The sequence below is a fragment of the Fistularia commersonii genome, chromosome 9 (assembly GCF_037954325.1).
Source record: "Fistularia commersonii isolate RoL2024-O1a breed Wild chromosome 9, RoL_Fcom_v1.0, whole genome shotgun sequence".
NCBI lineage: Eukaryota > Metazoa > Chordata > Actinopteri > Syngnathiformes > Fistulariidae > Fistularia > Fistularia commersonii.
The window spans coordinates 17,090,786-17,116,895 of record NC_141292.1 but is presented as its reverse complement, the minus strand read 5'-3'; the positions used below and the strand labels follow the sequence as shown (position 1 = coordinate 17,116,895).

Genomic DNA, 26,110 nt, shown 5'->3' with positions numbered 1-26,110 from the left:
TCATTCAATCATTAACGTTTCCAGATATTACTGGAAATTCTACATTTTTTTTTAAAATAATCATTAAGGGCTAAAACATCAAAACTCTTCCAGAATCAAACACATTTCAAATCGAATCAATCAATCAATGGTTGACACGGAGCAGCAGCCATTAACTTATTTATTGTACTGAATTTTACCAAAAAGTAAAAGCAAAAACACTTAAATTCTCCAACAGTATTTTGTACAGGTTTTAGTCGGCTACGTTCCCGCGACCGTCTCGCCTTCCAAGACGACCCCTTCGCTGCCTCCGGGAAATCTCAGCGCCGGGACTTCCACCGTGACGGGGGAGTGGGGTGTTGGGTGGGGGAGGAGGGGGATTCGGGTGGGCGGGATTAGCGTTGACAGTGACGGCGGCGGCGGCGGAGACGATACGATTGGCTGAGGAGCTTTTGTTTTGAAAAATTCCGTGTCGGTCCGTTAGCATGTCGCTAACGCTAACTTAGCTCGGCCGCTAACCGGCTAATTTCAAGCGGTTTCAGTTGAGCGCGTCCCGTTGGAGATGTTGATCGATTACTGATCGGTCGGATCCGACGTGATTTTCACAAGCCCCGCCCCCTGGCTCCGCCCCCCCGACAATGTTTACTTCAAGGTCGTCCGACTTCGAGGTTCTGAGACGAAAAATAATAAATAACAGGTCCGGGATTTGTTTTGTTTTTTTTTTTGTTTTAATTTCGTCGGCAGAGTCGAAAGGATCTGATTCGTCGCTGACGCGGCGGCCATTTTGGCGGGACGTTCGTCCGAAATCTTTGAACGCGCTAATCGGTTAGCGTCGCGCGAGCGGACGTCTGGCACGAGAGAAAAAAAAAAAAAAAAAAAAAAGGAAAAAAAAAAAAAAAAAACCCCATCTGGAATGGAAAGTTGTTTTTTTTTTTTTTTTTTTTTTTTTTTTAAACGTAGCAAAAGAAAACATTTTTTTTTTTTCTTTTTTTAATTGACAGTTTGATGACGTTCGTCTTCACCTCGCGGGACTTGGTTTGGAGGAAGTGGGGTGGGGGGGGCGCGACGGCGGCGGTTTAGCCCCGCCCCCAAACCGTGACCTAACAATCTGGGGGTTCACCTGGCGGCGAGGAGGAGGTGAAGCGAGGGCGGGCGGGCGGTTTGGGGGTTTAAGGGAGGGCAGTTCTGGGGGTGGGGTGGGGGGGTCGACGGCAGGAAGCCCCGCCCACCCCCGACTAGAAGGTCTTCCTGTGGATGGCGCGGGCTCTGTCCTCCTCGTACTCCCGCTTGGACACCCACATCTTCTTGAAGGTGTCCAACGACGCCAAGATGGAGCCGCTGCAGCGGAGAGAGGGGGGTTTAAGCGCCGATCCGCGGGAATCGGATAACCACTTCCTGTCCGTCGCGCTAAGAGGGGGAGGAGCTGGCGACGCTGACTCCGATGCGGCTAGGCTGGCTAACGGCTAGCTAACGCGCTCGTTACAGCCTCTTCTTGAGCTTCCTGTTTCCGTTAGCGACCGCTAGCTGGGACTCGAGGCGAGAAAACATGCACATGCAAACTGACGGCGCTCGTCACTAGTTTGGTGGCGGCCATCTTGTTTTTTCCTGAGACCTCCTCAGCGGCGCGGGGGGGTTCCGGAGTTGCGGTATCACATTTCAAATCGGAGAAGCTCCCGGAGGTCCGGAGCACGCGGCGTCACACGGCGCCTGCAGGAGGAGCTGAGCTCCTTCAGACCAGAACCCTGAGGAGCACCGACGTTAACCCTCGCCGGTCCGAGACCAGCACCTTCACGGTACCGGCGACGACGGGAGGAAGTAAGAACGCGTCGTCCGACTTTTATCGCGTAATTGTTAGCCGATCCCGTCCCCGGAGGCGGACGTCTTACCCGATCCATGTGGAGTACAGCCTCTCCTGGGGAGCCGAGATCTGGACGGGGAGGTGGACGGGACGAGGGTCAGAGACGTGGAGGTCCTCAAGGGACGACTGGAATAAAAGTGGAGACGGCGCCAAAGACTCACCTTGATCTTGACGTCTTTGGGTGCGAGCTTCTTCACTTCGGTTAGTAATCGTTCCCCAAATCCTGCGGGGGAACCAGGAGGTTAGAGCTAGCTAGCGTCATCCTGGTAGCGGACTAGTCAAACAAGCGCCCCTGGGTTGACTATCGAGCCTCCTGGTGGAGTAAGCAGACACCAGGACCTCCTCGAGAAGCTCCTGCCCCACTGCTACCTGGCTTCCATCTCTTCATGAGACCTTCTCGCTCATCTTGGAGACCATCTACCATCGGGTCACTTCCTGTGTTTGAGCTTTAGCAACTCCCGGGGGACGGACCTTTGATGAGCGTGGATCCTCCACACAGCACGATGGTGGAGAAGAGCGTGCGCCGGAGGTCCATGTCCGACTTCTGGATGGCGTAGGCCAGGACCTCGTGGATCCCCGAGCTCTCGTCGCCCACCAGGTCGGGTCTGAAGAGCAGCTCCGGGGCGCGGAAGCGAGCCGGCCCGATCTGGAAGGCGAGGCGGAGGCTCAGCGTTGCCGTTTTGGGGAAAAAAAAAGGACGTAAACGGAAAGAACGGGGCTCACGTTTAAAGTGCTTCCGTCGGGCAGGACGTACTGCGCCTTCTCCGTTTCCAACGTCTCGTCTTTTTGCGGGTTGAGGGAGAGATAGCAGGCTCTCTGGGGTCGGGGGTCAAAGGTCAGAAGATCACCCGACCGTCCGCAATCGAGGAGGCGACCGGTTCCGGGTGTTTTTAACAACTTCTTGGAGATCCTAGCTAGCTTCAACCAAGCTACTGACCTCCTTGATGGTCCGCACCACCTCGAACTCGGCCGAGGTGTTGAAGTTGTAGCCTTCCTTGCGCAGCAGCAGGCGGAGGTACCGCGACACGTCGCGTCCGGCGATGTCCACGCGCATGATGGAGTGCGGGATGGCGAAGCCCTCGTAGATGGGCACCACGTGGGTCACGCCGTCGCCGGAGTCCAGGACCACGCCGGTGGTTCGGCCCGTGGCGTACCTGGAACGCAGCGCACGGCGGCGTCACGGGCGGCGCTCGTCTGCCGGACTCCAAGCGAGGATGGCTTGATCCTTGTTTAGCCTCTTCGGCAACTTAGGGCTCACGTAGGCTTAGCTTAGCATGCTTTACCTGAGTTGCTCCCCAACAGCCAATCACCTGCCTCCATTTTTTTTTTTTTTATTTGTACTGCCGATTGTACTTGTTTTTAGTTCTATCCACCCCGCTTGTACTTTTTAATTCCATCTCATTTTTTACTTGTTTCGAGTTTTATCTACTGCTTCCGTACTGTCTTTAATTTAATCACATTTGCACCTGTTTTTTAGTTTACCTACTGTTTTTTTTTTTTTAATTTCTACTGCCGATTGTACTTGTTGAAAATGAGGGAGACCTCAGTGGTCTTACAAGTATAAATAAAGGTTTGAATGAATGAATGAACCCTCTCCTCTAACACCAACTGACTTCCTGTCCTCTTTCCCTTCATCCAGGAGTCTCTGGTCTCCTGGACCTCCTCCCTGGCAACTTCTACCGACTGGCCTCGCTAGCCTTCGCTCCTCCTCTCCTCTGCAGAGCATACCTCCACCTCTCTCCACGCTCCCTTCTCGCAGTGTCATCTGCCAACGTCATCAGATTCCTGTCTGACCCTCATCTGACACGACAGCAAAGGAGAGGAGTTGCTCCCTGATGTAGCCCCAGCTCCACCTCGGAGTCCTCCATCACATCTGCCTCCTGTCCTGGAGCTCTAGGTGTCTACGCCGCCCTTCAGTGGACGCGTAACCACGGCAACGTAAAGGAGGCGTGGGAAGTATGCATGCACGATAGTCTCCTAACGAGGACTATCGTGGCCTATCACGTTGTCCCATTTTTGGGACTTTTTTTTGGGAGTTGCTAAAAGGAGGGGACGGGTCTTACAAGCTGAGGACGGCCTGCATGGAGATGAAGAGGGCGGGAACGTTGAAGGTCTCGAAGAAGACCTCGGCCGCCTTCTCGCGGTTCCTGCTGGGGTTCAGGGGGGCCTCTGTCAGGAGAACCGGATGCTGGGGCAGGAAAGAAGGGGGGGGTTAGCGGGACTCCGATGGGAGAGGGGACGAAAAGGACGAGGGACCAAAAAAGGGGGAAGAGGTGGAGCTCACCTCCTCGGAGAAGGTCTGCAGCTGCTCTTTGGAGTAGACGTACTGCCAGATCCGTTCCATGTCGTTCCAGTCGTTGACGATTCCGTGCTCCATCGGGTAGCGGACCGACAGCAGGCCGCGGTGCTCCTGGGGAAGGGGGCGGGGCACCGATCGACCAATCACCAATTAGTCAATTAAAGAGGACCGTCGGAGTCCCAAAAAAAAAGGGGACGTTCTACAGCCCGCATGGATCAGAAACATCCAAAGGACTAATTGGTACCCAAGTCACGGTTCCAATCGGGGGGGGGATATTGATCAGTATCGATGACATCATTGGTTTGAGAGTCGGTTTTAGCGTGTGATCAAAGTGTAAGAGGCGATTTCCTGGAGGTGTTCATGAGGACACTTGATGCTTTTCAGCCGCCGCATTTTCTCTCTCTCTCTCTCTCTCTCTTTCATTAAAAAAAAAAATAAATAAATAGATAAAACCCCGTCACATGACGGCGAGGCGCCACGGCCGGCAGGCAGGCGGGACGCGCCTCCGTCAACAGGCGCCTTGTTCGCCGCCGCCGCCTGCCTCCCCATCCGTCGGACGCGACAAACGGCGCGCCGGATGCCGAAGAGCGGACTCGTCGCCACGGGTTCCTCGCGCCGGAGAAACAAAACAGGACGCCGTCGGCGCCGCATCCTGGGGATTTTCAAAATGGAAGCTCCTATCGCACGCGTCAAATGCTCGCAAAACAATCGGCATCTGCTGGACCGGTGCTGTGAAACTACAAATGTGTGTGTGTGTGTGTGTGTTACCTCTGCCTTGGGGCCGATGAAGAGGTCTCCCTCCAGGGCTCCCGCCATCACGCGGACATGTTTGGGACGTCCGACGCTGGAAACATCCACAAACACCGCACAGCCGTTAGCTCCTAAACAGGAAGCGGAACCAGGGGAAACTTCTGGTCCTGGACCCGTTTTAGCTCCCGTGGACCGCCGGGCGCCATTTTTAAAAAACTAGCGCGGCCACCCGAGGAGGTCCGAGCCTGCGACGCCTCAGAGCGGCTTCCACGGCTGGTGGAGGAACATCTAAATTAGCGCGGAGTTAGCTAGCGGCTAACAGGAGAAGATAAAAACGGTTCGTCTACGGTTATTTTTCCATGAACGCCGTGGCAGATTCCACCTCCTGCCGTTTGTTTTGGAGCGCGGAGCTGAAGGCTGGCATCCACGAAAGCGCTTGTCATTCCCGAAACGTCTATTGAAACAAGGCGGCGCCGGGAAAGACTTCGATTGTCGAGGTGAAATGCGAAGATCTGCTTTTTCACCCGGCCAAGAAAAGCACTTCAGAGTGAGACGTGTCGCTTTTTCCGAAAATCTTCGATTCCGGGGGCAGTTAACGCGAGCAGGCGGACAAATTGTTCGGGAACGTCTCATTTATTTCACCGCCGAATGCAACTCTTGAGTATCTAATGGTACGTTTGCAGAAAATGTTGGCGTTTATGCTCAAAATGCTTTATGCTTTTGTTTAAGGGAAATAAAAGCATCGTATTACGGTGATATTTACAAATAAGGACCTGAGCGCTAACACTTTAGAAAGAGCTAAATGAGAGATGCTGTGAGCATTAGCACAAACGTTAGCTTGGGGATTTCCTGACAACAAATAACATGTATACATATTTATATATTCTACAGGACACCTTTCTCATGAGAATTTAAATTTTCTCCTGAATTTTTCGATCGCCATTCATCGCGCAGGGTATTTTATTCTCTCGCTTGTATTGTACGTATATTACTAAATAAATAAGGAAAAAACAGAGGGGACATATTAGTGTCATATTTCCAAAAATCACAATGAACCTGAGGATGAAGTGCTGATTCATTACAACGGGGGCTTTTTGTTTCACTTCCATCTAAAAATTGGGGGTTGCTCTGGGACTCTTCACTCAAAAAGAGCGGTGTTTCGGAGACGAAGAGGGAATACTCACTAGTTGGGGAAGCAGTATTTGGGGATCTGGTCTCCCGCGAAGCCGGCCTTGATGACCCCTGACCCCTGAGGAGTTACAGAGACGTGACGTCAAAACGCTGGAGAAGTGCGGGTTGGAGAACGGGGAGGGGAGGGGGGGTCATGGGACTGTCACACACTCGGCCGGCGGCGGCGGCAACACCACACACACACACACACACACACACACACACACACACACACACACACACACACAGAGCACCCTATCTCAAACAACAAATCGACATCCAATGTTCCATTCTATACGGGTGTAGAACATTCATGATCTTCGTTTTTGAGGTGAAATTCCCGCCGGTGTGTCCGAAATTTCCGGGTTTCAGACATCTCTGCATTGGTATAATGCTGGATTTGGGACGAAATGCCGATTTCTGAATACGTCTTGGGTTTTTCCCCACTTCTTTCTCGACTTAAAACACATTGCTGTGCATTTGGATGCAGCTTGCTGTCACGGTGGCCCTGCTGAAACTTAGCTAGACTGCTGAGCATTTGAACGCAGCACACGTACAAATGATGGGTTTATACTACCCTCACAGGGTCATTTTCTGGAAAAATACAACGGTTCACAGTTTGGTGACATGCATATATAGTATAATGTATAATTTCATGTATAATGCAACACTGTTCTCGCAAACATCGGCTCAAGTGTTGCATCTGGATGACAATCCCGGTCGTCCTGCAGGGAGGGGGCAGCTCATCAGAGGGACAAACAGGACTAAAACACAGCTCTATCAAGTGTTTAACTCAATACCTGCCCCCGGCTTTTAAATAGATGTTTTCTGGGGACTGAGCTGGGTGTTTACATCGGAATCTGTCGGGTCTGAGCGGAAACCGAAGCCGGGCAGCCGGGTTTGTTGTCGCGGCTGCACTAGCATGCTAGCATCCGTCTCCTAGCCCGCACCGTCAATGCAAAACAGGAAAAGAAAATGGAGCAATTATAAAACTAAAGTAGCATAATCTAATGCGTGCAATCTGTTTACTAAAATACCCCTCCTTTCGGTACATTTATGCCAGTGTTGCTACAGCACCACGAACAGTTAACGCCGGAGCTAGCTTGAGCAGCCGCCTGGCTCGATGCGGCGTTAGCTAGTGCTAGCTTCCGCTCGGGAGGGTAATAGGGGGCGAACGGCTACATGCTAGTGGTTTTTAAGGAGATAGGACACCGCGAAGGCCATTTCCGCATCAACGAGGCGGAATGCGGGTGCTTTTGTCCGCGTTAGCGTGGTAATTATGCGAGCTAACGGCTAACAGGCGATGGCCTCGGTTTGGGTGTGGATGAATGACATCATCATACTCACATTATCAATCACAACCGGCTGGTTAGCTAAAATGTCATAGGACTCCATGACAGACGGGATAGTGTGGACGTGTTTCTAGCGATCCGCGCACGTCGTTTCCTCCCAGTTTAGTGTTCGAGTCGTTGTTGTTTTTTTTCTGTAAAAAAAAAAATACATCCAACGCCCCGTCACTCTGCTCGCCGCCGCGTTGCGCCGCCGCTCCTCTGTGTGTGCGGGTCTTCGCTCCCGCCCTTCCAACGCAACAGCTACAGTACGACTATGATTGGCAGATGCTTTGACCAATCATGTTCGTGAATATTTTGACGGACGGCTATTGTGACCAATCGCAGCGCTCTAATGCGAGCCACGCGTTTCCCGTCTGTATGCTGTCAATAGCAGGAACCGGCAGGAGTCAGTTGAGAGAAAATAATTTTGCTTCGTTTTAAAGAAATAGAAAAAGGAAAACACATTTCTGAGCAAATGTTTTATTTTTTCCAAGCAAGGGCATTTTTTTTAAATCATTAAATTAGATACTAATTTAAGAATCGGCCCCATGACCACCACCTTTCTGGATGAACACACTCGTATCTCAGAAACTGTTTTTTTCTTACGAATTTAAATAGTTAACTGAATGACAAAAGAAGAAAATATTCTTCTTCAGTGCTGTTATTTTGAACACAATGTGTAGAAGAATATAAACACCCTGGAAGTTTTATCTTGCAAACTTGGTGTGCATTTTAAGTGTTTTTTCATTCCGCATCTTTTTAATGCTCCGTCATTTTAATGTCAACCTCCTATTCCCAATAACCTAACAAATACATCATTTTATTTTTATTATTGCTACAGAACACAGCGTCATGCCCCTTTGTCCCCTAATAGAACTGATTTTATAGTATTAGCACACAACTTGATATTGTTTTTTTAAAAACTTAACAATATAATCATTTTAGTTTTAGACTCGCTGGGCTCCCTCGGTTCAAACTTGTTTCCCTGAAAAAATGTAGTTTCCCACGATCTCATCAGACCCTGAATGTAACTATGTCGTCACAGTCACTGACCAATGAGAACTCAGTTTGAACCGAAGTGGGCGCGTCTTCCTCCCTACCGCCGCCACCGTTACCCTTAATGGAAGCCAAGTAGCTGGATTAGCTAAACACAACCAACGACGCTGTAGGAATAAATAGATAAATCTATATCTGGATAGAAACTTATCTTCAGGTAGGTGTTTTACTTGAGTTTAATCTTTCAAAGATATATTTGAAAGTTGTCAGCGCCCAACCGGCCGCTGCTTCTCAGGTAATCACAACAAGTAACCAAGCTAGCTAAAGTTGGCTAGCAGCAACCCGGCTAGCGTCAGAGCGGCACCGCCGGTCACGGTAACGGGCAGGTCCGGTAAACGGCGGTGCTTATCGGTGCCCGGGGACGACCGGTACCGGATGACTATTAATGTTTAAAAGCGGTGTTTACCGAAGCGCGGGGGCTAACAGGCAGCGCTAGCACCGATTAATGCCAGTTGGTTTCAGTTTACTGTAAAAATATCAACGGGGTCACTGGGGCAACTGTTTTGGACACCGCGCTGTCAAATATAACTGTAAATAGTACAATAGAGATTAATTATCAAAAAATATCATAAATAGTATATGATAATTGTAAACCAAAAAAAAAGTAGAAATTAATCAAAAATCCGTTCCCTGTGATTGCTATGTCTGGTTTGCTTTGTTAATGTTAAATCACCTGAAATTATTTTTCACGCAAAAGGTTATTATTGTCATGATCTCGATTTTCACAAGTGCAGGAAACAAATTCATGTTGAAAACTTAATGGATATCATTGTTTTTTGCCGTAATTTATTGCAGAGGCAAGACAGAATATGTGTGGGTGAGGCGGTAGTCAATTGGCCGACTGAGATGCTTCAGACTTGTGGGTAATTCGTTGTTTTTTTTTAGTTTATTATCCTTTTTTTTTAAACATATCTGGCGGGAGTGCATCGGGAATCGGCCCCGAGCCCCCTTTTGTTTGCGATGGTGATGGACAGGATGTCCGATGAGGTTAACCTCCGTGGACCATGATGGAGAGCATCATGTTAGATGTTCTGGGCTGACCCCAAAGGTCAGCAACCCCCTCATTGTGTTATTAGCGTATTTACTATCTGACTATTTTGAGGTGTTTGGATGGAAACAAGAGTTGACATGCCTGAAGGGTAGTTTGGACAAGGTCATTAAACACTGTTTACATCAAGCCTGCCACAGGGGGGCAGGCTACGGTGCGTTCAAGTCCGGTAGAAAACTGGAAATATCAGCGATGACTCAGTCAGTTGTGTTTGTGTTGAGACTACAATCACGGCTGTGTGTGTGTGTGTGTGTCTGCGTGTGTGTTTGTGCAGGACGTGGCTACAGCCTGGCGGCTTCATGAACACATCGGAGAGCAGAGCATCATGGCCCTTGCTGAGGAGCAGTCCGAGAAGTGAGTCCACCCGCGTCGTGATGTCACTTCCTGTCGCCCGATGCTGAAGAAATGACAACAACAACGCGCTGATCTAAGATATTCCGCGAGAAGTGATCTAAAAACAGACCGAAAAGCATGAACACGTTCACCCCATCGTCAAGGAATCGGGAAATAAAGATCGGACAGGAAGTGGATTTTTTTAAATCGGCTCGTTTCTGCGAAGGCAGGAACGTCACCCGGCAGCGAAAACCCAAAGAGATGCTCAGCAACAACAACTCACAGAGTCAGTCAGAGGTCATGTGTTTCCTCTACCTTCTCCCTCCATGTCACATGTACCCGCCGGCGTCAAGTCCTCCGTCACCACGGCAACGCAGCAGTTGCGGCGGTGCTTGCAGGACGACGCATTTGTATATATAAACATAATAGGATTATATCGTCAACATTCAGACGTTAATCACTATCCTGCTTATTTTTTCAGTTGATTTATTAATTCATTAAAAAAAGATTCTTTTTTTTTTTTATTTTAAACTATTTTGGCAGTCCTCCCCAGACCTTTACTTTGAAAATAGGCAGGCAGCAGCGTGGAAGTCATCATTTAAATTAATTGTAAAAAATTGAATTTTAACGAAAATGAATTAATATTAAATACAATTTAAAAAAAATAAAAGGAAATTGTGTCTGGAAAAGGGAATTATCTCTTTAGTTTTCATGTATTTATGTTATTTTGTTAATTTTGCAATTACATGTAATTTTAATATACAATCGATAAATAGGTATATTAATCCTGTATTATTCTGTTGAATTGTTTAACTCTCAGGTAGAGCAGATAACTATAATAAATCTGTGTGTGTGTGTGTGTGTGTGTGTTTGTATATGTGGGTGTGTGTGTGGATACCTGAGTGTGTTTGTTTTGCCCTCTGTTTGTATCTGTGTGTTTATGTATATGTTCCCTCTGTTGGCGTCTGTCCCTGCCTGTATGTGTCTAACTGCCTGTGGGTGTGTGTGTGTGTGTGTGTGTCTGTCTGTCCCTTTATGTTGTGCGCAGACACTGCTGGGTGTGTTTTGCCTCAGACTCAGACGACCTATCTGCAGAGTGGGTGAGCCCCTGCCGCTGCAAAGGCTGCACCAAGTGGATCCACCAGGCGTGCCTGCAGCGATGGCTGGACGAGAAGCAGAAAGGGAACGGCGGCGGCGCCGTCAGCTGCCCCCAGTGCGGCACCGAATACCGCGTCGTCTTCCCCAAGATGGGTCGGTGGCCGCACCTCGGGGGGGGGGGGCGTCCGCCGCCGCCGCCGCCGCTCCCCTCCGCTAACGCTGGCGTGCGTCCGTTTCCGCAGGTCCGCTGGTGTACTTCCTCCAGCAGGTGGACAGGACGCTCTCCAAGATGAGCCCGTTCGCGGCGGTGGGCGTGGTGGTCGGCACCGTCTACTGGTCGGCCGTCACCTACGGGGCGGTGACCGTAATGCAGGTGCGTCGCGGCGGCGGCGGGTGTGACGCCGCCATGTCGAGCCGTGACGGTTTGTGTGTGTGTTTGTCGCAGGTGGTCGGCCATAAGAAGGGTCTTTACGTGATGGAGCATGCGGACCCCTTCTTCCTCCTCGTGGGGCTGCCGACCATCCCCGTCATGCTCATCCTTGGCAAGATGGTCCGCTGGGAGGACTACATCGTCCGGCTGTGGCAGAGATACTCGCACAAACGCAACGCGGGTGTGTGACACACACACACACACACACAGGTTTCATGATTGTCTGCCTCCAAAAGTTTAAGGAGCCGCGATCAAGGAGCCGCTACAACCCTACGCTAGCTTGTTGTTGTTGTTGCGTCACGGGGCTAATTTGAGTCGCCCTTTTGAGCCTGTGAGCTAACGTGAAGTGCTAACGTTTCCTCAGGGGTGAGTCGGCAAAAGAACTTGAGCTACAAAGTTTGTGGCCAAATCAAGTTAGCTGGCTTAGGTAGCTTAGCTTAGTTAGCTGGTTAATGTTTTCTGTTGTGAATGCCTCAAGTTTTGGGCTACCAGTTTCTGTTCAATCAGAAAAATTAGCATGTTGGTCTGCTGAATAATCGTAGCCAACATTAGCCAGTAGCCAGTTGGTTTCGGGGGAGAAAAAAAAAAAGGAAAAAGCCGCTGAGTCGCGAAGTCCGGCTGCAGATCTGATGTCATGCTTTCCTCAGAGTCAGTTAGCTACTTAGTTCTCTGCTAAGTCAACATGGCAGCTTAATATGACAAGCTAACTAGCAAATGTTTTAAGGTAAATCAGATGGCTAACCTGACTTTATGTCGTCTGTGTTTAGCTTGCGGCTCATATAAATATTTTGTGGCGGTTGAGCTAGCTATCTTTAACCACTATTCTATGCCAAATCAGTATGCTAGCTTGACTACACATGAATGTAACTAGTTAATGTTTTGTTCACCTGACTTGGTTATCTTAATAAATATTTTGTTGTGGTTCCGCAAGCTAACCTTGGCTGACATTCTCTGCTGAGTCAACGTGCTTCCTTGATTATACATTTTGCTGGTGTAACTTGCTAACTGGCCAATGTTTTCTGCCAGATCAGATGGCGAACCTGACTTACTGCCCTCTACAGTTAGCTTGCTTCTTGGATAAATATTTTGTGGTGGTTGAGCTAGCTATCTTTAGCTGCTCTTGTCTGCTGAATCAATATGATAGCTTGACTATACATTGATGTAACTAGCTAACTGGATAATGATTTGCTGACCTGATGTTATGTTTTCTGCAGTTAGCTAGCTACTTGAAAGAATATTTTCTGGTGGGTCAGCAAGCTAACTTTGAGTAATATTCTCTTGAGTCAATATCCTAGCCCGAGTATGCGCTGCTGTAATTCGCTAACTGGCTCATGTTTTGCTCGCCTGACTTTATATTATCTGCAGTCAGCTACCTATTTGAATGAATATTTTGTGATGGGTCAGCAAGCTAATTTTAGCTCTAATTCTGTGTTTTTATCAACGTGCTTGCTTGAGCATACATTTTGCTGATGTAACTAGCGAATGTTTTCTGCCGAATCAGATGGCTAACTTGACTTCCTGCGGTTAGCCCACATACATTTTCTGGCGATTCAGCTTGCTAACCGTAGCTGATAATCTCTGCTCAGCTAGCTTGATGTAACCAGCTAGCTAAATCAAATGGCTAACCTGACTTATATCTTCTGTAGCTAGTTAGCTACTCGGATAAATACTTTTCGGCAGCACCACGAGCTAACTTGAACGAAAAGCCATCCCGCAGCTGACCAGCATGGGGCGCCGCCGCTTATCTTAACTTTTAACGGTGGGCTATTTCTGTCCACTAGGATCCACCCGACTCCTTCCACGGGTCCCGGGCGAAGCCCCCCCGGCCGGGGACCACCTCTCGGTGTCCAGGACGCTCTGCGGGGCCCTGGTCTTCCCCTCCATTGCCAGCCTGGTGGGGCGGCTGCTGTTCCGACGGGTGGCGTCCAACCTGCAGCAGACCATCCTGGTCAGAACCCACCTCCACACACACACACACACACACACACCGTCACAACATACACAACGTCGTTGATCTCACATGTCCACCTCTGACCCGCAGCCATTTGCGGGTGGCGTCCGCGAAACGCCATCATGGCAAACCAGAAACTGCTCCCAGATGTAATCCCAATATCAGTATCTCGAACATAGAAACACTGCACGTTGAATCTATAAAATGCATTTGAAATAGACTGGGGAGCAATAATGAAGGACAAAAAGTTCCCAAAAAAACAACACAAACATGAGAAAGCAAATGCAGCACAATCCAATATGGTGTCAACTCCGCTGTTGCCGTGGCAACACATTGTACACATTGTTAAAAACCGTTGAGGATTTTATGGTCCGACATAGGCGACGGTGTGGAAGTCATCAGTAAAATACAACGTGCAAAATAAATTGAGCTGAATGAAAATGAATTCTAATTAAATAGAATTTCTAAAAAAATTGCAAAATGGAAGAAAGTTTTAAAGGAAACACACAAACAGGAGAAAGCAAAAGCAGCAAAATCCAATATGTCGTTAACTCCGCTGTTGCCATGGCAACACGTTGTTAAAAAACATTGAGGATTTTATGGTCCGACATTGATCATTATCCTACTTATTTGTTCTTTATATTTAATTTTTTATTTTTTTTTCCAAATTTTCAGCTGTAAATCTATTTTGATTTTACTTGAAAGAAGGCGGGCGATGTTGTGGAAGTCATCACTAAAGTACAAAGTAAAAAATAAATTGAACTTAGTGAAAATGAACTCAAATTAAATAGAATTTAAAAAAAAAAATGTAAAATGGAAGAAAGTTTTAAAGGAAATACACAAACAGGAGAAAGCAGATGTGGCGCACAACCGTCACATGTATCCGCCGGCATCAAGTCCGCCATCTCCATGACAACGCCGCGTTTTTGTAATTTTTTACATTGATATTTTTCCCCCCTGTTTTATTTATTTATCTATTTATTGATTTTTCCCAAAATTTCAGCAGTAAATTCATTTTGAGTTCAATTTGAAAATCCTCCAGGCCTTTACTTTGAAAATTGGGGGTCGATGGTGTAGAAGTCAATAAAAATAAAACGTGAAGATGATTTGAATTTACCGAAAATGAATTCAAATGAAATACAAATTAAAATAACCAAAAAACAAAAGAAAAGAAAATTAATAAAAGGGCTTGGGAGCTGTAATGAAGGGTGAATATTGTCCAAAAAAAATCCGATCCAATATGACATACAACAGGTGGACGTAAACAAAGTTGAACAAACGTCGGAGTCACGAAACAAGACCTCCTAAATAAAATGATGGGAAACGGCGAGGTAACCGTTTAACCTTTGACCCCCTCACCTCTTCCTCCCGGCAGGGCGGTATCGCCTTCGTGCTGATGAAGGGCGCCCTGAAGGTTTACTTCAAGCAGCAGCAGTACATCATGCAGTCTAACCGCCACATTCTGGACTTTCCCGACGGAGACGGACACGGCGGCGGCGACGACGGGGCCGCCGCCGACGACAGCGGCAACGAATGACCCGACCCTCTCGGATCGACGTGTCACTTCCCGGGTATTTGGGGAAAGAATGGAGAAAAGAAAAAAGAAGCAATAATTATTTGAGGTGATGGAGTTGATTCAGGTCATTTCTGTGGAATGTACCACTCCAAGGGGAAAACGGGGGGGGGAGATCATGTCATGGCGGTAAAAGAGGAATCTTTTTTTTTTTTTTTTTCTTGATTATTTCAAACAAAATGAATCTACAAATGATTGTTAGAGTCGGGGGAAAATGTGCAATTCAGAAAATTTGAAAAAAAAAAAAACGCAATGAAATGGGTGACTTATCAAAAATCCAAAAGTAATTCCAATATTACTACTGTAATATTAATGAGCAAATATTAAATTTGTAAAAAATGTTAAGTATTAAAAAAGAATGATGGTGCGTCTCACATTTCATCAACAGCGCATGAAGAAAAAGGAAAATGACAAAAACGATTTATTCAAAAGTAACAGAACATGCACTTTTAAATTTTCATAATTTTGTGAAATAAATATTCTGGGAAAACGCCCAAGAAGAGTGTATACATTTAAAATAAGACTATATGGAAGAACGAGCCAGGGAAAAATATAATTTATGTCCAGAGTGGTGACAGTGCACCAAATTCCTCTTTTTTTTTTTTTTTTGTTTTAACGCTCTAGCTCGCCAAACACTCGTCAACTGAAATCACCGGAAGGCCTCTCAGAAACAGGCCGACCCTTCGAAAGCATCGGTTTTATTGCACTTCCCGTCGCGAAGATGGTTCCTGCGCGAAACGTCCGAGATGCGTGAAGTTCTCGCTCACGTTAGCGCGCGAATGACATTTCGGGAGTTTGTTCAGGGTTATTGCCTCGGCTTCCCCTGCTTTGCCGGAGGGCAGAACTGTGTGGTAACGCACCCTTTCTCTGGCCTTTGTCGTTTTTCTTTCCAAAAAGGGCTGATAATTTATGTCTGAATGATTTGTTTAATAAAGCTCTTTTTAAAAAAAGAAGGAAGCTCATCTGTTTACTGGAATCAGAAAATAGCTAACCTCTTGATCAATGATACCGTAACCCTGAGTCAGAGTAAGCGGTATACAGAATTAATTCATTTAATAATATTCTTTTGTGCTGTTGCAAATCATTTTCTCATGAATTAATTGTTTTGTATCCGGTGTTGCATGCATGCTTACGTTTGTGATTTTGTGCATTATGTTACTTTTAAAGGTTATTTTTATTATTTTGCAATTTTGTTTGTGCAGACATTGTTTTATTTTTGTTTGTGAAAAGTTTCAAAATACTTGCGTATTTATCAGAATGACAAATTTAAAAATCATCAGTAAGAGACTTAATAATCGTGGTTTGTTTTTTTTATTTATTTTTTTATTATTTTTTTTTGTTGTGGTTTGCGACGTCAACCTTAGGTCCCGCCCACCAGCCATGCTGATTGGCTGCTGCGCAGGAAGCAATTGTCTGATTGGTCCGCTCCGGCGCATCGGTGGGTGGTTCGAGCCGAAGCAGGAAACGGGAAGCGGGGAAAAAAAGAAAGGTGCGTCTCCTCGGCCGAGCGATGGACTTACCGGCGGGAAGCGAAACCCGAAAATAACCACCGAAAAATAAATAAAAACACTCTTGCCATGAGAAGAGTCACACTATTCGTTAATGGCTCGTCCACGAACGGAAAGGTAAAAAAAACGGGTCGGCGGCTAGCATCTCCGCTTTGCTAACAATTGCGGACACTTAAGCTAGCCGGCTTTAGCGGCTAACAGACGACGGTCGATCCGCTTGACGAGTCCCCGGTGTGTGTGTGTGTGTGTGTGTTTTGACGGCGGTGTGTCCCAGGTGGTGGCCGTGTTCGGCTCCCTGGAGGACCTGCTGTCGGCCGCCAGCGCCAAACTGGGAATAAGGGCCTCTAGCGTCTACAACGGGAACGGCGGCCTCATCGATGACATCGCGTTGATCAGGTGAGGCTAGCTAATTCCCCTTAGATATCAGCGCGCCCGAAGCTGTTTTGTTTTTAGCACCTGGTTAGCATAATGCTAATTTGCTGGTAGCATGCAGCAACTCCTTTATTAGGAAATGTTTTACAGAAAACGTATTCCCTGGACGTCAAAACAAAATTTATATTTTAAATACATTTGATAAGGAATCGATTGCCACGCTGGCAAAAGAGACCCACTTCAAAATTATGAATGACATCTACCTATCTAAGGAATTATTGAGGGTACGCTTTAATGTTGAAGATAATATTTACACATTTTGTGAAGACAACATTAAAACCACTGATCATGTGTTTTTCTCATGCGAAAAAGTACAGGGCTTTTTCTTAAAAAAGGGTTAAAGACAAATTTCCATCGTCGCCAGTTTCCAAAGAAACTGACATAATATTTGTTTTACTTTTAAGCAACAAAAGAGAGGAACTCTGTGGCAATGTTATTTTAGGCCTGGCCAAGTTCGTCATTCACAAAAACAGAATGCAAAAGTGTTCTCCCATTTTACGTTCTTTATGAACGATTTTGGATCATCCAAAAAAATCCTTGAAATTTATGGAAAAATCCAAAAACCAAAAAATATACAGTGATATCTGAGATTCCTTGTGAACCACCAAGTTAAATACATATGATATTCCTCTTGCAAGTTATTTATGTTTGTTTTTAAAATTTATTTACCTATTTATTTTCGTTTATTTTCTTTTTCTTCGAGCGTTAAACATTTATCACAAATATTTAATGCTGTTAACTTGTACAGTTAAGTGATTACATACAGAACGAATGTCCTTATGTCCTTTGCTTCCTCGTCCCCGGTTGATTCATTGACATTCGATTCAACCTTGCCATGTTTGTTTGAACATATGTATATCTGTTTATACTAAGAATAAGAATAACTTTATTCATCCCGAAGGAACTATTTATGTTCAATTAAAAAAAAAAAATGATCATAACAATTTGCCGGTAGCTCTATGGTAATATTTTGGGTGTTCTTTTTAAAAGTTATTCGCATTAAAAATGAATTCCTCTTTCATTTGTTGTTCTGCTGCTTCATGGAGTCCTGATGTTTTTGTGAATGAGATGATGAATGGTTGTATCTCCAAGACGTGTGAATGAGTGAGTTTCTCTCACATGTATGAATGAGAGGGTGAATTTTCTATAATATATGTTCATGACAGGATGAATGGTTGCATCTCTATGGTTTGAACAAGAGGGTGAATATTGCATGTTTCTAGAAGACACTTTTCTAGGCCCACCAGTGTCTAATTCTGTGTGTGTGTGTGTGTGTGTGTGTGTGTCTGCAGGGACGACGATGTCCTCTACATCTCAGAAGGAGAGTCTTTCGAAGGTAAACTCTTGAGTCGGGGATCTGATATTTAGAAAACGACTCAAAAGTGCAGTTAACTTCTGATTTGGTGTTTTTAACGGGATCATCTCGTGCACTTCTAGGGTATTTTTTTTCATGTTATTATCAGAAGTCGTATTATTTGCTTGTATTTACAAATACTTTTTTGTCCGGAGGGAGTACCTATGATTTACCGACGCGTTCATTTCCATAATAAACGCGTGCGTGAGTGCGTCTGAACTACCGTCCTCCCGCAGAGCCCCCGGACGACCCCCGAGGAGCCGAGAACCCCCAAACTCACACCGACTGGCTGACGCTCAACGTCGGAGGGCGCTGCTTCACCACCACCAGGTGGGCCTTCAACGGGTGTGTGTGTGTTTGACGCCCTCCTATCCAAGCCCGTCACCCTCGTGTGTGTGTGTGTCTCCGCAGGAGCACGCTGGTCAGCAAAGAGCCGGAGAGCATGCTGGCCCACATGTTCAGGGAGAAAGGTGACGAGGGCCCGTCTTCCTCGGACGGCGGCGGAAAGACGTGCCGCCGGCTGACGCCTCCTTCTTTGTGTTCCCGCAGACGTCTGGGGGAACAAGCGGGACGCCGGCGGAGCCTTCCTCATCGACCGCAGCCCGGACTACTTCGAGCCCATCCTCAACTACCTGAGGCACGGGCAGCTCATCATCAACGACGGCATCAACCCGCTGGGTGGGAGTCGGCCTTCTTCTTCTTCTTCTTCTTCTTCTTCTTCTTCCTCCTCCTGACGGGGCGTGTTTGTCCTCAGGCGTCCTGGAAGAGGCTCGATTCTTCGGCATCGAGCCGCTGGCCGAGCAGCTGGAGGCTCTTATCAAGGTGGGGAGGACGCGAGGAGCACCTAGAAGCAGACGTCACAAACACACCAGTTGTTTCACCTGAACCCCAGAAGGTTTCTCCAGAAGGTTCTCCCAGGTTAGTCCTCTCCTGTCGGCTCGTCCCTCTCAGGCCTCGCAGCCGCCGGAGGATCACTCGCCCCTGACCCGCAAGGAGTTCATCAGGTTCCTGCTGGCCACCACCACCAAGTCTGAGCTGCGCTGCCAGGTGACTGCACACACACACACACACACACACACTGACAGCATGGACCCAGCTGACTCACGCTCGTGTGTGTCCCTCAGGGTCTGAACTTCACGTCGGCCGACCTGTCCCGCCTCGACCTGCGCTACATCAACTTCAAGATGGCCAACCTGCGCGGCGCCAACCTGACCCACGCCAACCTGAGCGGCGCCAACCTGGAGCGCGCCGACCTCTCCATGGCCTGCCTCGACGTGAGTCGCCGGACGTCCCGCGGCCAGTGAACGCACCGCCTGCCGACGCGTCATTGGTCAGCCAACCTGTGACATCACAGTACCCGCTTAGCAAACACAGCGGACCTCGGTGGAACGCCAGGAAGAGCGTCGTCTCCACGGACCCTGATCAGGTGTTAACCCGTGTGTGTGTGTGTGTGTGTGTGTGTGTGTGTGTGTGTGTGTGTGTGTGTGTGTGTGTGTGTGTGTGTGTGTGTGTGTGTCAGGGGGCCAATCTGCAGGGGGTGAAGATGTTGTGCACCAACGCAGAAGGAGCGTCACTGCGAGGCTGCAACTTCGAGGACCCTGCAGGGGTCAAAGCAAACCTTGAGGGTGAGTTGACGTGCACACACACACACACACACACACACACACACACGTGAAAACGAAGCTGACAGCACGTGTGTGTGTGTGTGTGTGTGTGTCAGGGGCCAACCTGAAGGGCGTGGACATGGAGGGGAGCCAGATGACGGGCATCAACCTGCGCGTGGCCACGCTGAAGAATGCCAAGCTGAAGAACTGCAACTTGAGAGGGGCGACACTGGCTGGCACCGACCTGGAGGTACACACACACACACACACACACACACACACACACACATACACTCACACGCACAAGCGGGAGGAGTGTTTGACACCCACGTGTCCGCAAAGTGGCGTTTAAGGACAGTGGGACGCGCCACCCGTCGCTAGCTAGCCTTGAGAACATCATTGAAAATCCCAAACGAGGTGTGTGTGTGTGTGTGTGTCGTCTGTGAAGAACAGTGTTGTCGGTGAGATACGGCGACGGAGAGCATCGTCTGTGAGATTTACAGGGTTTGACGGCGGGAATGTCGATGGTTTTAAAAAGAGTAGCGGCTTCACTCCGTCCATAAATGGAGTTTAGACACCAAGTGGAGCAAAGGTTCATTTAGCAACACATTGTAGCATTAAGTGTGAAGCCCAGGGGTCGGCGACCTTTAACCCCCAAAGAGCCATCTGGACCCGATTTCCTCGGAAAAGAAAACACTGGGAGCCGCAATTACTTTTTGACGTCTAAAATAAAGGTACCGCTGTATATATTGCTATAAGTATGACGGAAAAAAAGTAAATTTTACTTATGTAATGAACTCATTTTGAGCTTTGGCCTTTCAGAGCGTGTAGCGGAGCCTTGAGCTGAATTTCAAAAATAAGTCGGGAAAAAAAAAATCACAATGTCACTAAACAATAAAAAAATAAATATTTGCAAAATATCTTCAAAAATATTTATTTTACCTGGTTTATGGGACTTCTGCTCCTGAACTTCTGCGCACAGCATCTGCAAATTTACCGGCTTCCGCGAGTGTGATGTTATTTTGAGCGGCGAAAAATAAGAAATATAATTTTATTTAATATTTCAAAGATCACAATAATCTTCCAACTTAGAACTAAAAGTAAAAAAAAAAGGAATTAACACAAATGAAATACACTTCAATTAAATATTTATCATTTATTTTCCCAAGCCGCTCGGAGCCGCGTGGGTTGCCGACCCCTGGTGTAGCCAGTAAGTTAAGGATAGAATAACAAATCTTCAAGGCAGTACACTCAATAAAACCACTTTAATTCTTTACATTCTCTTTTTTTTTGGTTCTTTTGGACTCTTTTGAAACCTTTTACGGGTTTATTTGGGGCTAAAATACAGAAAGGAATTAAAGATAACTGATAACTTAATAATCGCTGTTTCCAGTGTTCTTTCTCTTCTTGCCAGCACTTGTACTCAGCATTTCCTTCACTAAATCAGCAAAAGTAAAGCCTTCTTGCATCCGCTAACGCTATCTGCTATCTGCTATCTGCTATCTGCTATCGCTATCTCCAGCAAGCAGTTAGTCATTAATCCAAACTAACAGCCACTTTCCTTTGTTAGCGTAGTTGCCCCTTTAGCCACATCGGCCGGCTTTAGCACATCTTTGTCCTACAGGATCGTACAGATGGTTGACTTAAGCGAGATCTGTAACACCAACACTGCACTCACGTTTAGCTAATATATCCTTCTTCAGATCCACTGAATTTCTTAACTTCTTCTTAGTATTGCGAGCACTTGCACTTTTACCATTTTGGGAGCCATAATGAGGGTTAGCTTACTGTAAAAAGCGCTATAACAGCAGAACACAATGGGGAACAAAGTAAACAACGCGGATTAGCATGCACAAATGCTGCTATGCTACAACACCACAACGCGGAAAGCGTGATTAGCAGTGTTTGTTCTCCCAGGTTCGACTGTACTTTATTGATCCCCAAGGGGGAAATTGCCTTCTTTTAAAGAAGCAGCTCCTACTCAAAGGGTACAAAGTAAGAAAATAATAGCCAAAATATGAAGAAAATACATATAAAGGTATATACAAGTATATAATTCAGATCCACTGTAATTTTTAGCTTGTTCTTTGCACTGCTAGCACTAGCACTTTTACCTTTATGGTAGCCGTAATGGGGGCTAGCTTACTGAAAAAAAAACGCAATAACAGAAGAACACAATGACAAACTGTTTAAACAATGCAGATTAGCATGCACGAGTGCTGCTATGCTACAACGCCACGACACGGAAAGCGTGATCGGCTGTGTTTGCACACCCAGGTTCGAATGCACTTTGTTGAAATTGCATTTTGTTACAGAAGCAGTTCCTTCTCAAAGGGTACAAAATAAGAAAAAAAATGTGTAAATATGAAAAAAATACATTTAAAAGTATGTATAAGTATTATTCGGATCCAATGTAATTTTTAACTTCTCCTGAGCACCGCTAGCACTTTTAACTTAATGAGGGCTAGCTTACTGAAAAAAATGCTATATCTCAGCAGAACACAACGAAGAACGATGTAAACAACGCGGATTAGCGCGTACGACTACTGCTATGCTACAACACTAAAAACCTGTGAGTTTGTTTGTGTGTTCACGCTACGTGGCTCGTTTGCAGCGCCGCTCAAAATTTAATCGGAAATCTAAGCTCGTTAGCCGATTTCTTCGTGATTTCGTAGCGTTGTTTGTAGCGTCCTGTTTGTATCCCTGACCTCCTGACCCTCTGCCGCCCCTCAGAACTGCGACCTGTCCGGCTGTGACCTGCAGGAAGCTAACCTGCGCGGCTCCAACGTGAAGGGCGCCATCTTCGAGGAGATGCTAACGCCGCTGCACATGTCGCAGAGCGTCCGCTGAAGCACGCCGCCGTTTCTTTCCCCCACGCCGATCGCTGTCACGAGCCTCCGAACGTCCCGTGACGTCAGAATGTAGAAACCGAGAACAGCTAGCGGCGGCGGCGACGGCCCAAGCGTGACCTCCTCGCCACCCAAACAGGAAGTGTGTTTGGCGCCGATCCTTCCTCGCCGTCCTTTTTGTACATCCATGCGTCGCCATGGTAACAGAGTCCAGAGGAATTCCGCTGAATGTCTTTTTTTTTTTTTTTTTTCTTTTTAAACGTCGCCGTCACTGAAACGTCCGTCCTCTCCTGCTGAGTCTTTGAACGCAACACCGCTCAATAAATTTCTCCCGTTAAAGCGCAGCTCCCCGTTTTGTCGCCGGGCGTCCGCAGAAGGTCGGAGGAGAACGCCAGAGGAGGAGGACATGAACGCCGAAGGTGTGAGTAGAGGTGATGGAAAGCAAACGTTCCTTTAAGACCTATAAGATCTTTCCCGAAGCTTCCTGGTGGTCCGAGGTCCAGACGTCTAGTGTGGATTGCGCGGGTCTTTTTAAAAAGCATTAAAAGTCATGAAATAGATTTTGCACAAATGAAGGCCTCCAATAGCGTTCATAAGCTTTCAGTTCAATGTCTGAAAACACATTTTTATTCGCAATTTATTCCGATTAATATCTCATAATTATCATTAGGGGATGATTGACAAGCCGAACCATATGATTGGCTATGGCTAACAGCTAGATAACAAGTTGGAGCAAAAAGGAAATAAAACTAGGAAAACGCAGTTAAATAGATATGATTCTTCATTTCCGCTGTCACATCTCGAAAACCTCCAGATGGAAACGATGACATCATTCCAAATAAACGTATCTTCAGACGGACGTGAGCGTCACATTAGCTTCAAATGGTAGCATGAAATTAGCATGAAATTAGCTCAGCTGTTTGAGCCTCTAGATGTTTTGACTGCGTCTTCTGCTTAGTTGCAGCTCTCCGTTTCAACAGCAGGAGGCGTCGTCGCGCCTTTTCATGAGAGGAAGTCCAGGTGGCTTGTTTTTCTCAAGGACTCACTAAAGAATCAGGGAACTACTTCGCGAGGCCTGCAATTTTGGTCGCGACGTGTCGAAAAAGGGAAAAGGAAAATGTCACCCCTCGGCGGTGAAGGTGGACAGAAAGCCTCAAATTGAAGGGGAGGCTCTGCGGCGCCCGTAATTACGATTCAGAACGGGACCCCCGCGGGGTCCTGGCGTGGGAGGCGGAGTCTGCAGCCGAGGTATCGGACAAAAGCAAACAAGCAGGAAGCTAAAAGAACAGCTAACGTCGGCTACGAAGGAATGAGAGTTAGCGTTAGCTGTATTAGGTGTGAATGAGAGGGTGAATGGTTGCAAGGCGCCGTTTGAATGAGTGAGTGAATCGTGTATTTAACTGCTTTGCGGATGAGAGGGTGAATGTTGTTTATTGCAATATGGAGAATGAATGAGAGCTAATGCTAATGTAAGTTCACTGGAAGCTGATGTCAGCTAAAGCCAAGCTAGCGTAAGCTAAGACATGTAGACCACTGTTTCCCAACCTTTTTTGAGCCACGGCACATATTTTACATTAGAAAAATCACACGGCGCACCATCGAATAAATACGTCAAAAACATTTTTTAAGGAATTAGAATGAAACCGTCGTCTCAATTTACTTAGTGTGAAATCTAATATATCTAATATCTGTAGATTCGTCAAGTCGCAATGCAAATTTCCCACTGATGTGCAACTTTTCCAGAACACTTTTTTGTAATGTCTGAAGACACGTCATCAATATGTCTGGAAATTGTATTATTTGAGAGAACCGGCTATTTCTTTATCAACGCCAGAGCCGAGCATTTCTTCTACAATGATTTTGCCGGCAGGTAGTATTAACGTTTTGCTGTTTTGCTGTTTGGATTTAGAGACGAGTTCAGCAACTTTATAGCAGCTTTCACTGCTTTCTCACTCGTCTTGGTAGTTTTCAACAATGCTGCCTGTTTGTTTACGCAGATACAAGTACTTTTTATTTTAAAAATGTATCATGCAATGTGTCTGCTAAAAACACTTCAAGCTCAACTAGCGTAAGCTTAGAGCTGGACGCTCACTTGTTGGCTAATGTTACCTAAAAGTTCACTGGAGGCTAATGTGTAAGCTAAATACACTTCAAGCTAAACTAGCGTAAGGTAAAGGCTGGACGCTCACTTGTTGGCTAATGTTAGCTAAAAGTTCATTGGAAGCTAATGTGACTGCTAAAAACACTTCAAGCAAAACTAGCATAAGCTAAGAACCTGACTGTCACTTGTTGGCTAATGTTAGCTAAAAGTTCACTGGAAGCTAAAGTGTCTGCTAAAAACACTTCAAGCTCAACTAGCGTAAGCTTAGAGCTGGACGCTCACTTGTTGGCTAATGTTAGCTAAAAGTTCATTGGAAGCTAATGTGACTGCTAAAAACACTTCAAGCAAAACTAGCATAAGCTAAGAACCTGACTGTCACTTGTTGGCTAATGTTAGCTAAAGGTTCACTGGAAGCTAAAGTGTCGGCTAAAAACACTTCAAGCTCAACTAGCGTAAGCTTAGAGCTGGACGCTCACTTGTTGGCTAATGTTACCTAAAAGTTTACTGGAGGCTAATGTGTAAGCTAAATACACTTCAAGCTAAACTAGCGTAAGGTAAAGGCTGGACGCTCACTTGTTGGCTAATGTTAGCTAAAAGTTCATTGGAAGCTAATGTGACTGCTAAAAACACTTCAAGCAAAACTAGCATAAGCTAAGAACCTGACTGTCACTTGTTGGCTAATGTTAGCTAAAAGTTCACTGGAAGCTAAAGTGTCGGCTAAAAACACTTCAAGCTCAACTAGCGTAAGCTTAGAGCTGGACGCTCACTTGTTGGCTAATGTTACCTAAAAGTTTACTGGAGGCTAATGTGTAAGTTAAATACACTTCAAGCTAAACTAGCGTAAGGTAAAGGCTGGACGCTCACTTGTTGGCTAATGTTAGCTAAAAGTTCACTGGAAGCTAATGTGTCGGCTGAAAACACTTCAAGCTAAACAAGCGTAAGTTAAGAGGCGGTCGTTCATGTGTTGGCCAATGTTAGCTAAGAGCTCACTAGGATCTGATGTGTTGGCTAAAAAATTTTCAAGTCGAGTCAGTGAAACCTAAGAGCTGCAGGCTAACATGGTGGCTCATATTAGCTAAAAGTTCACCGGAAGCCGATGTGTCGCCTAAAAACATCGTAGGCCGAGCTAGCGTTAGCTAAGAGCCGCAGGCTAATATGTTTACTAATGTTAGCCTAAAGTTTACTGGAAGCCGATGTGTCGGCTAAAATCATTGCAAGCCAAGCTAGCCCAAGCTAAGAGCCGTAGGCTCACGGTTAGCTAATGTTAGCAAAAATAAAACAACAGTCTCCTCTCCGCTGGGCTAACTGTGGAGGTGTGAGCGTTTACATCTGCGGTTCCCCTCATCCATCATCACGTTCCGTAAACAACCGGCCGCCGAACCTCCG

General features: G+C 46.6%; 3 protein-coding genes across 3 annotated transcripts; 2 read left to right on the top strand and 1 right to left on the bottom strand.

Moving 5' to 3' along the window:
• Positions 1-144: 144 nt before the first annotated feature.
• Positions 145-7,616, bottom strand: actr1b (actin related protein 1B). Its single transcript, XM_086152790.1, has 11 exons — positions 7,404-7,616; positions 6,071-6,135; positions 4,905-4,980; positions 4,122-4,247; positions 3,901-4,025; positions 2,775-2,991; positions 2,561-2,653; positions 2,309-2,483; positions 1,999-2,060; positions 1,866-1,906; positions 145-1,317 (listed from the first exon to the last, which is right to left on the bottom strand). The coding sequence occupies exons 1-11, from the start codon at positions 7,449-7,451 to the stop codon at positions 1,215-1,217; spliced, it is 1,131 nt and encodes a 376-aa protein (XP_086008916.1). The 5' UTR covers positions 7,452-7,616; the 3' UTR covers positions 145-1,214.
• Positions 7,617-8,462: 846 nt separating this feature from the next.
• On the top strand, positions 8,463-15,834 carry marchf5l (membrane-associated ring finger (C3HC4) 5, like). Its single transcript, XM_086152842.1, has 7 exons — positions 8,463-8,600; positions 9,766-9,845; positions 10,873-11,075; positions 11,165-11,295; positions 11,368-11,533; positions 13,134-13,300; positions 14,679-15,834. The coding sequence occupies exons 2-7, from the start codon at positions 9,817-9,819 to the stop codon at positions 14,838-14,840; spliced, it is 858 nt and encodes a 285-aa protein (XP_086008968.1). The 5' UTR covers positions 8,463-8,600; positions 9,766-9,816; the 3' UTR covers positions 14,841-15,834.
• Positions 15,835-16,322: 488 nt separating this feature from the next.
• kctd9b (potassium channel tetramerization domain containing 9b) lies at positions 16,323-22,959 on the top strand. Its single transcript, XM_086152841.1, has 12 exons — positions 16,323-16,501; positions 16,659-16,780; positions 18,109-18,152; positions 18,407-18,500; positions 18,582-18,640; positions 18,720-18,848; positions 18,925-18,992; positions 19,122-19,217; positions 19,295-19,444; positions 19,690-19,795; positions 19,891-20,024; positions 22,508-22,959. Exons 1-12 carry the CDS (start codon positions 16,454-16,456, stop codon positions 22,622-22,624), a joined length of 1,167 nt encoding a protein of 388 aa, XP_086008967.1. The 5' UTR covers positions 16,323-16,453; the 3' UTR covers positions 22,625-22,959.
• Positions 22,960-26,110: the final 3,151 nt, after the last annotated feature.

Excerpts from the sequence above, each read along its gene's own strand:
- actr1b (XM_086152790.1), bottom strand. The coding sequence starts at position 7,451 with ATGGAGTCCTATGACATTTTAGCTAACCAGCCGGTTGTGATTGATAAT. Across the intron at positions 2,992-3,900 it reads ATGCAGGCCGTCCTCAGCTT|GTACGCCACGGGCCGAACCA; the intron begins GTAAGACCCGTC and ends GCTGCGTTCCAG. Across the intron at positions 2,061-2,308 it reads AGGATCCACGCTCATCAAAG|GATTTGGGGAACGATTACTA; the intron begins GTCCGTCCCCCG and ends GTTCCCCCGCAG.
- marchf5l (XM_086152842.1), top strand. The coding sequence starts at position 9,817 with ATGGCCCTTGCTGAGGAGCAGTCCGAGAA. Across the intron at positions 9,846-10,872 it reads GCTGAGGAGCAGTCCGAGAA|ACACTGCTGGGTGTGTTTTG; the intron begins GTGAGTCCACCC and ends TGTTGTGCGCAG. Across the intron at positions 11,296-11,367 it reads GGGCGGTGACCGTAATGCAG|GTGGTCGGCCATAAGAAGGG; the intron begins GTGCGTCGCGGC and ends TGTTTGTCGCAG.
- kctd9b (XM_086152841.1), top strand. The coding sequence starts at position 16,454 with ATGAGAAGAGTCACACTATTCGTTAATGGCTCGTCCACGAACGGAAAG. Across the intron at positions 16,781-18,108 it reads GATGACATCGCGTTGATCAG|GGACGACGATGTCCTCTACA; the intron begins GTGAGGCTAGCT and ends GTGTGTCTGCAG. Across the intron at positions 20,025-22,507 it reads TGGCTGGCACCGACCTGGAG|AACTGCGACCTGTCCGGCTG; the intron begins GTACACACACAC and ends GCCGCCCCTCAG.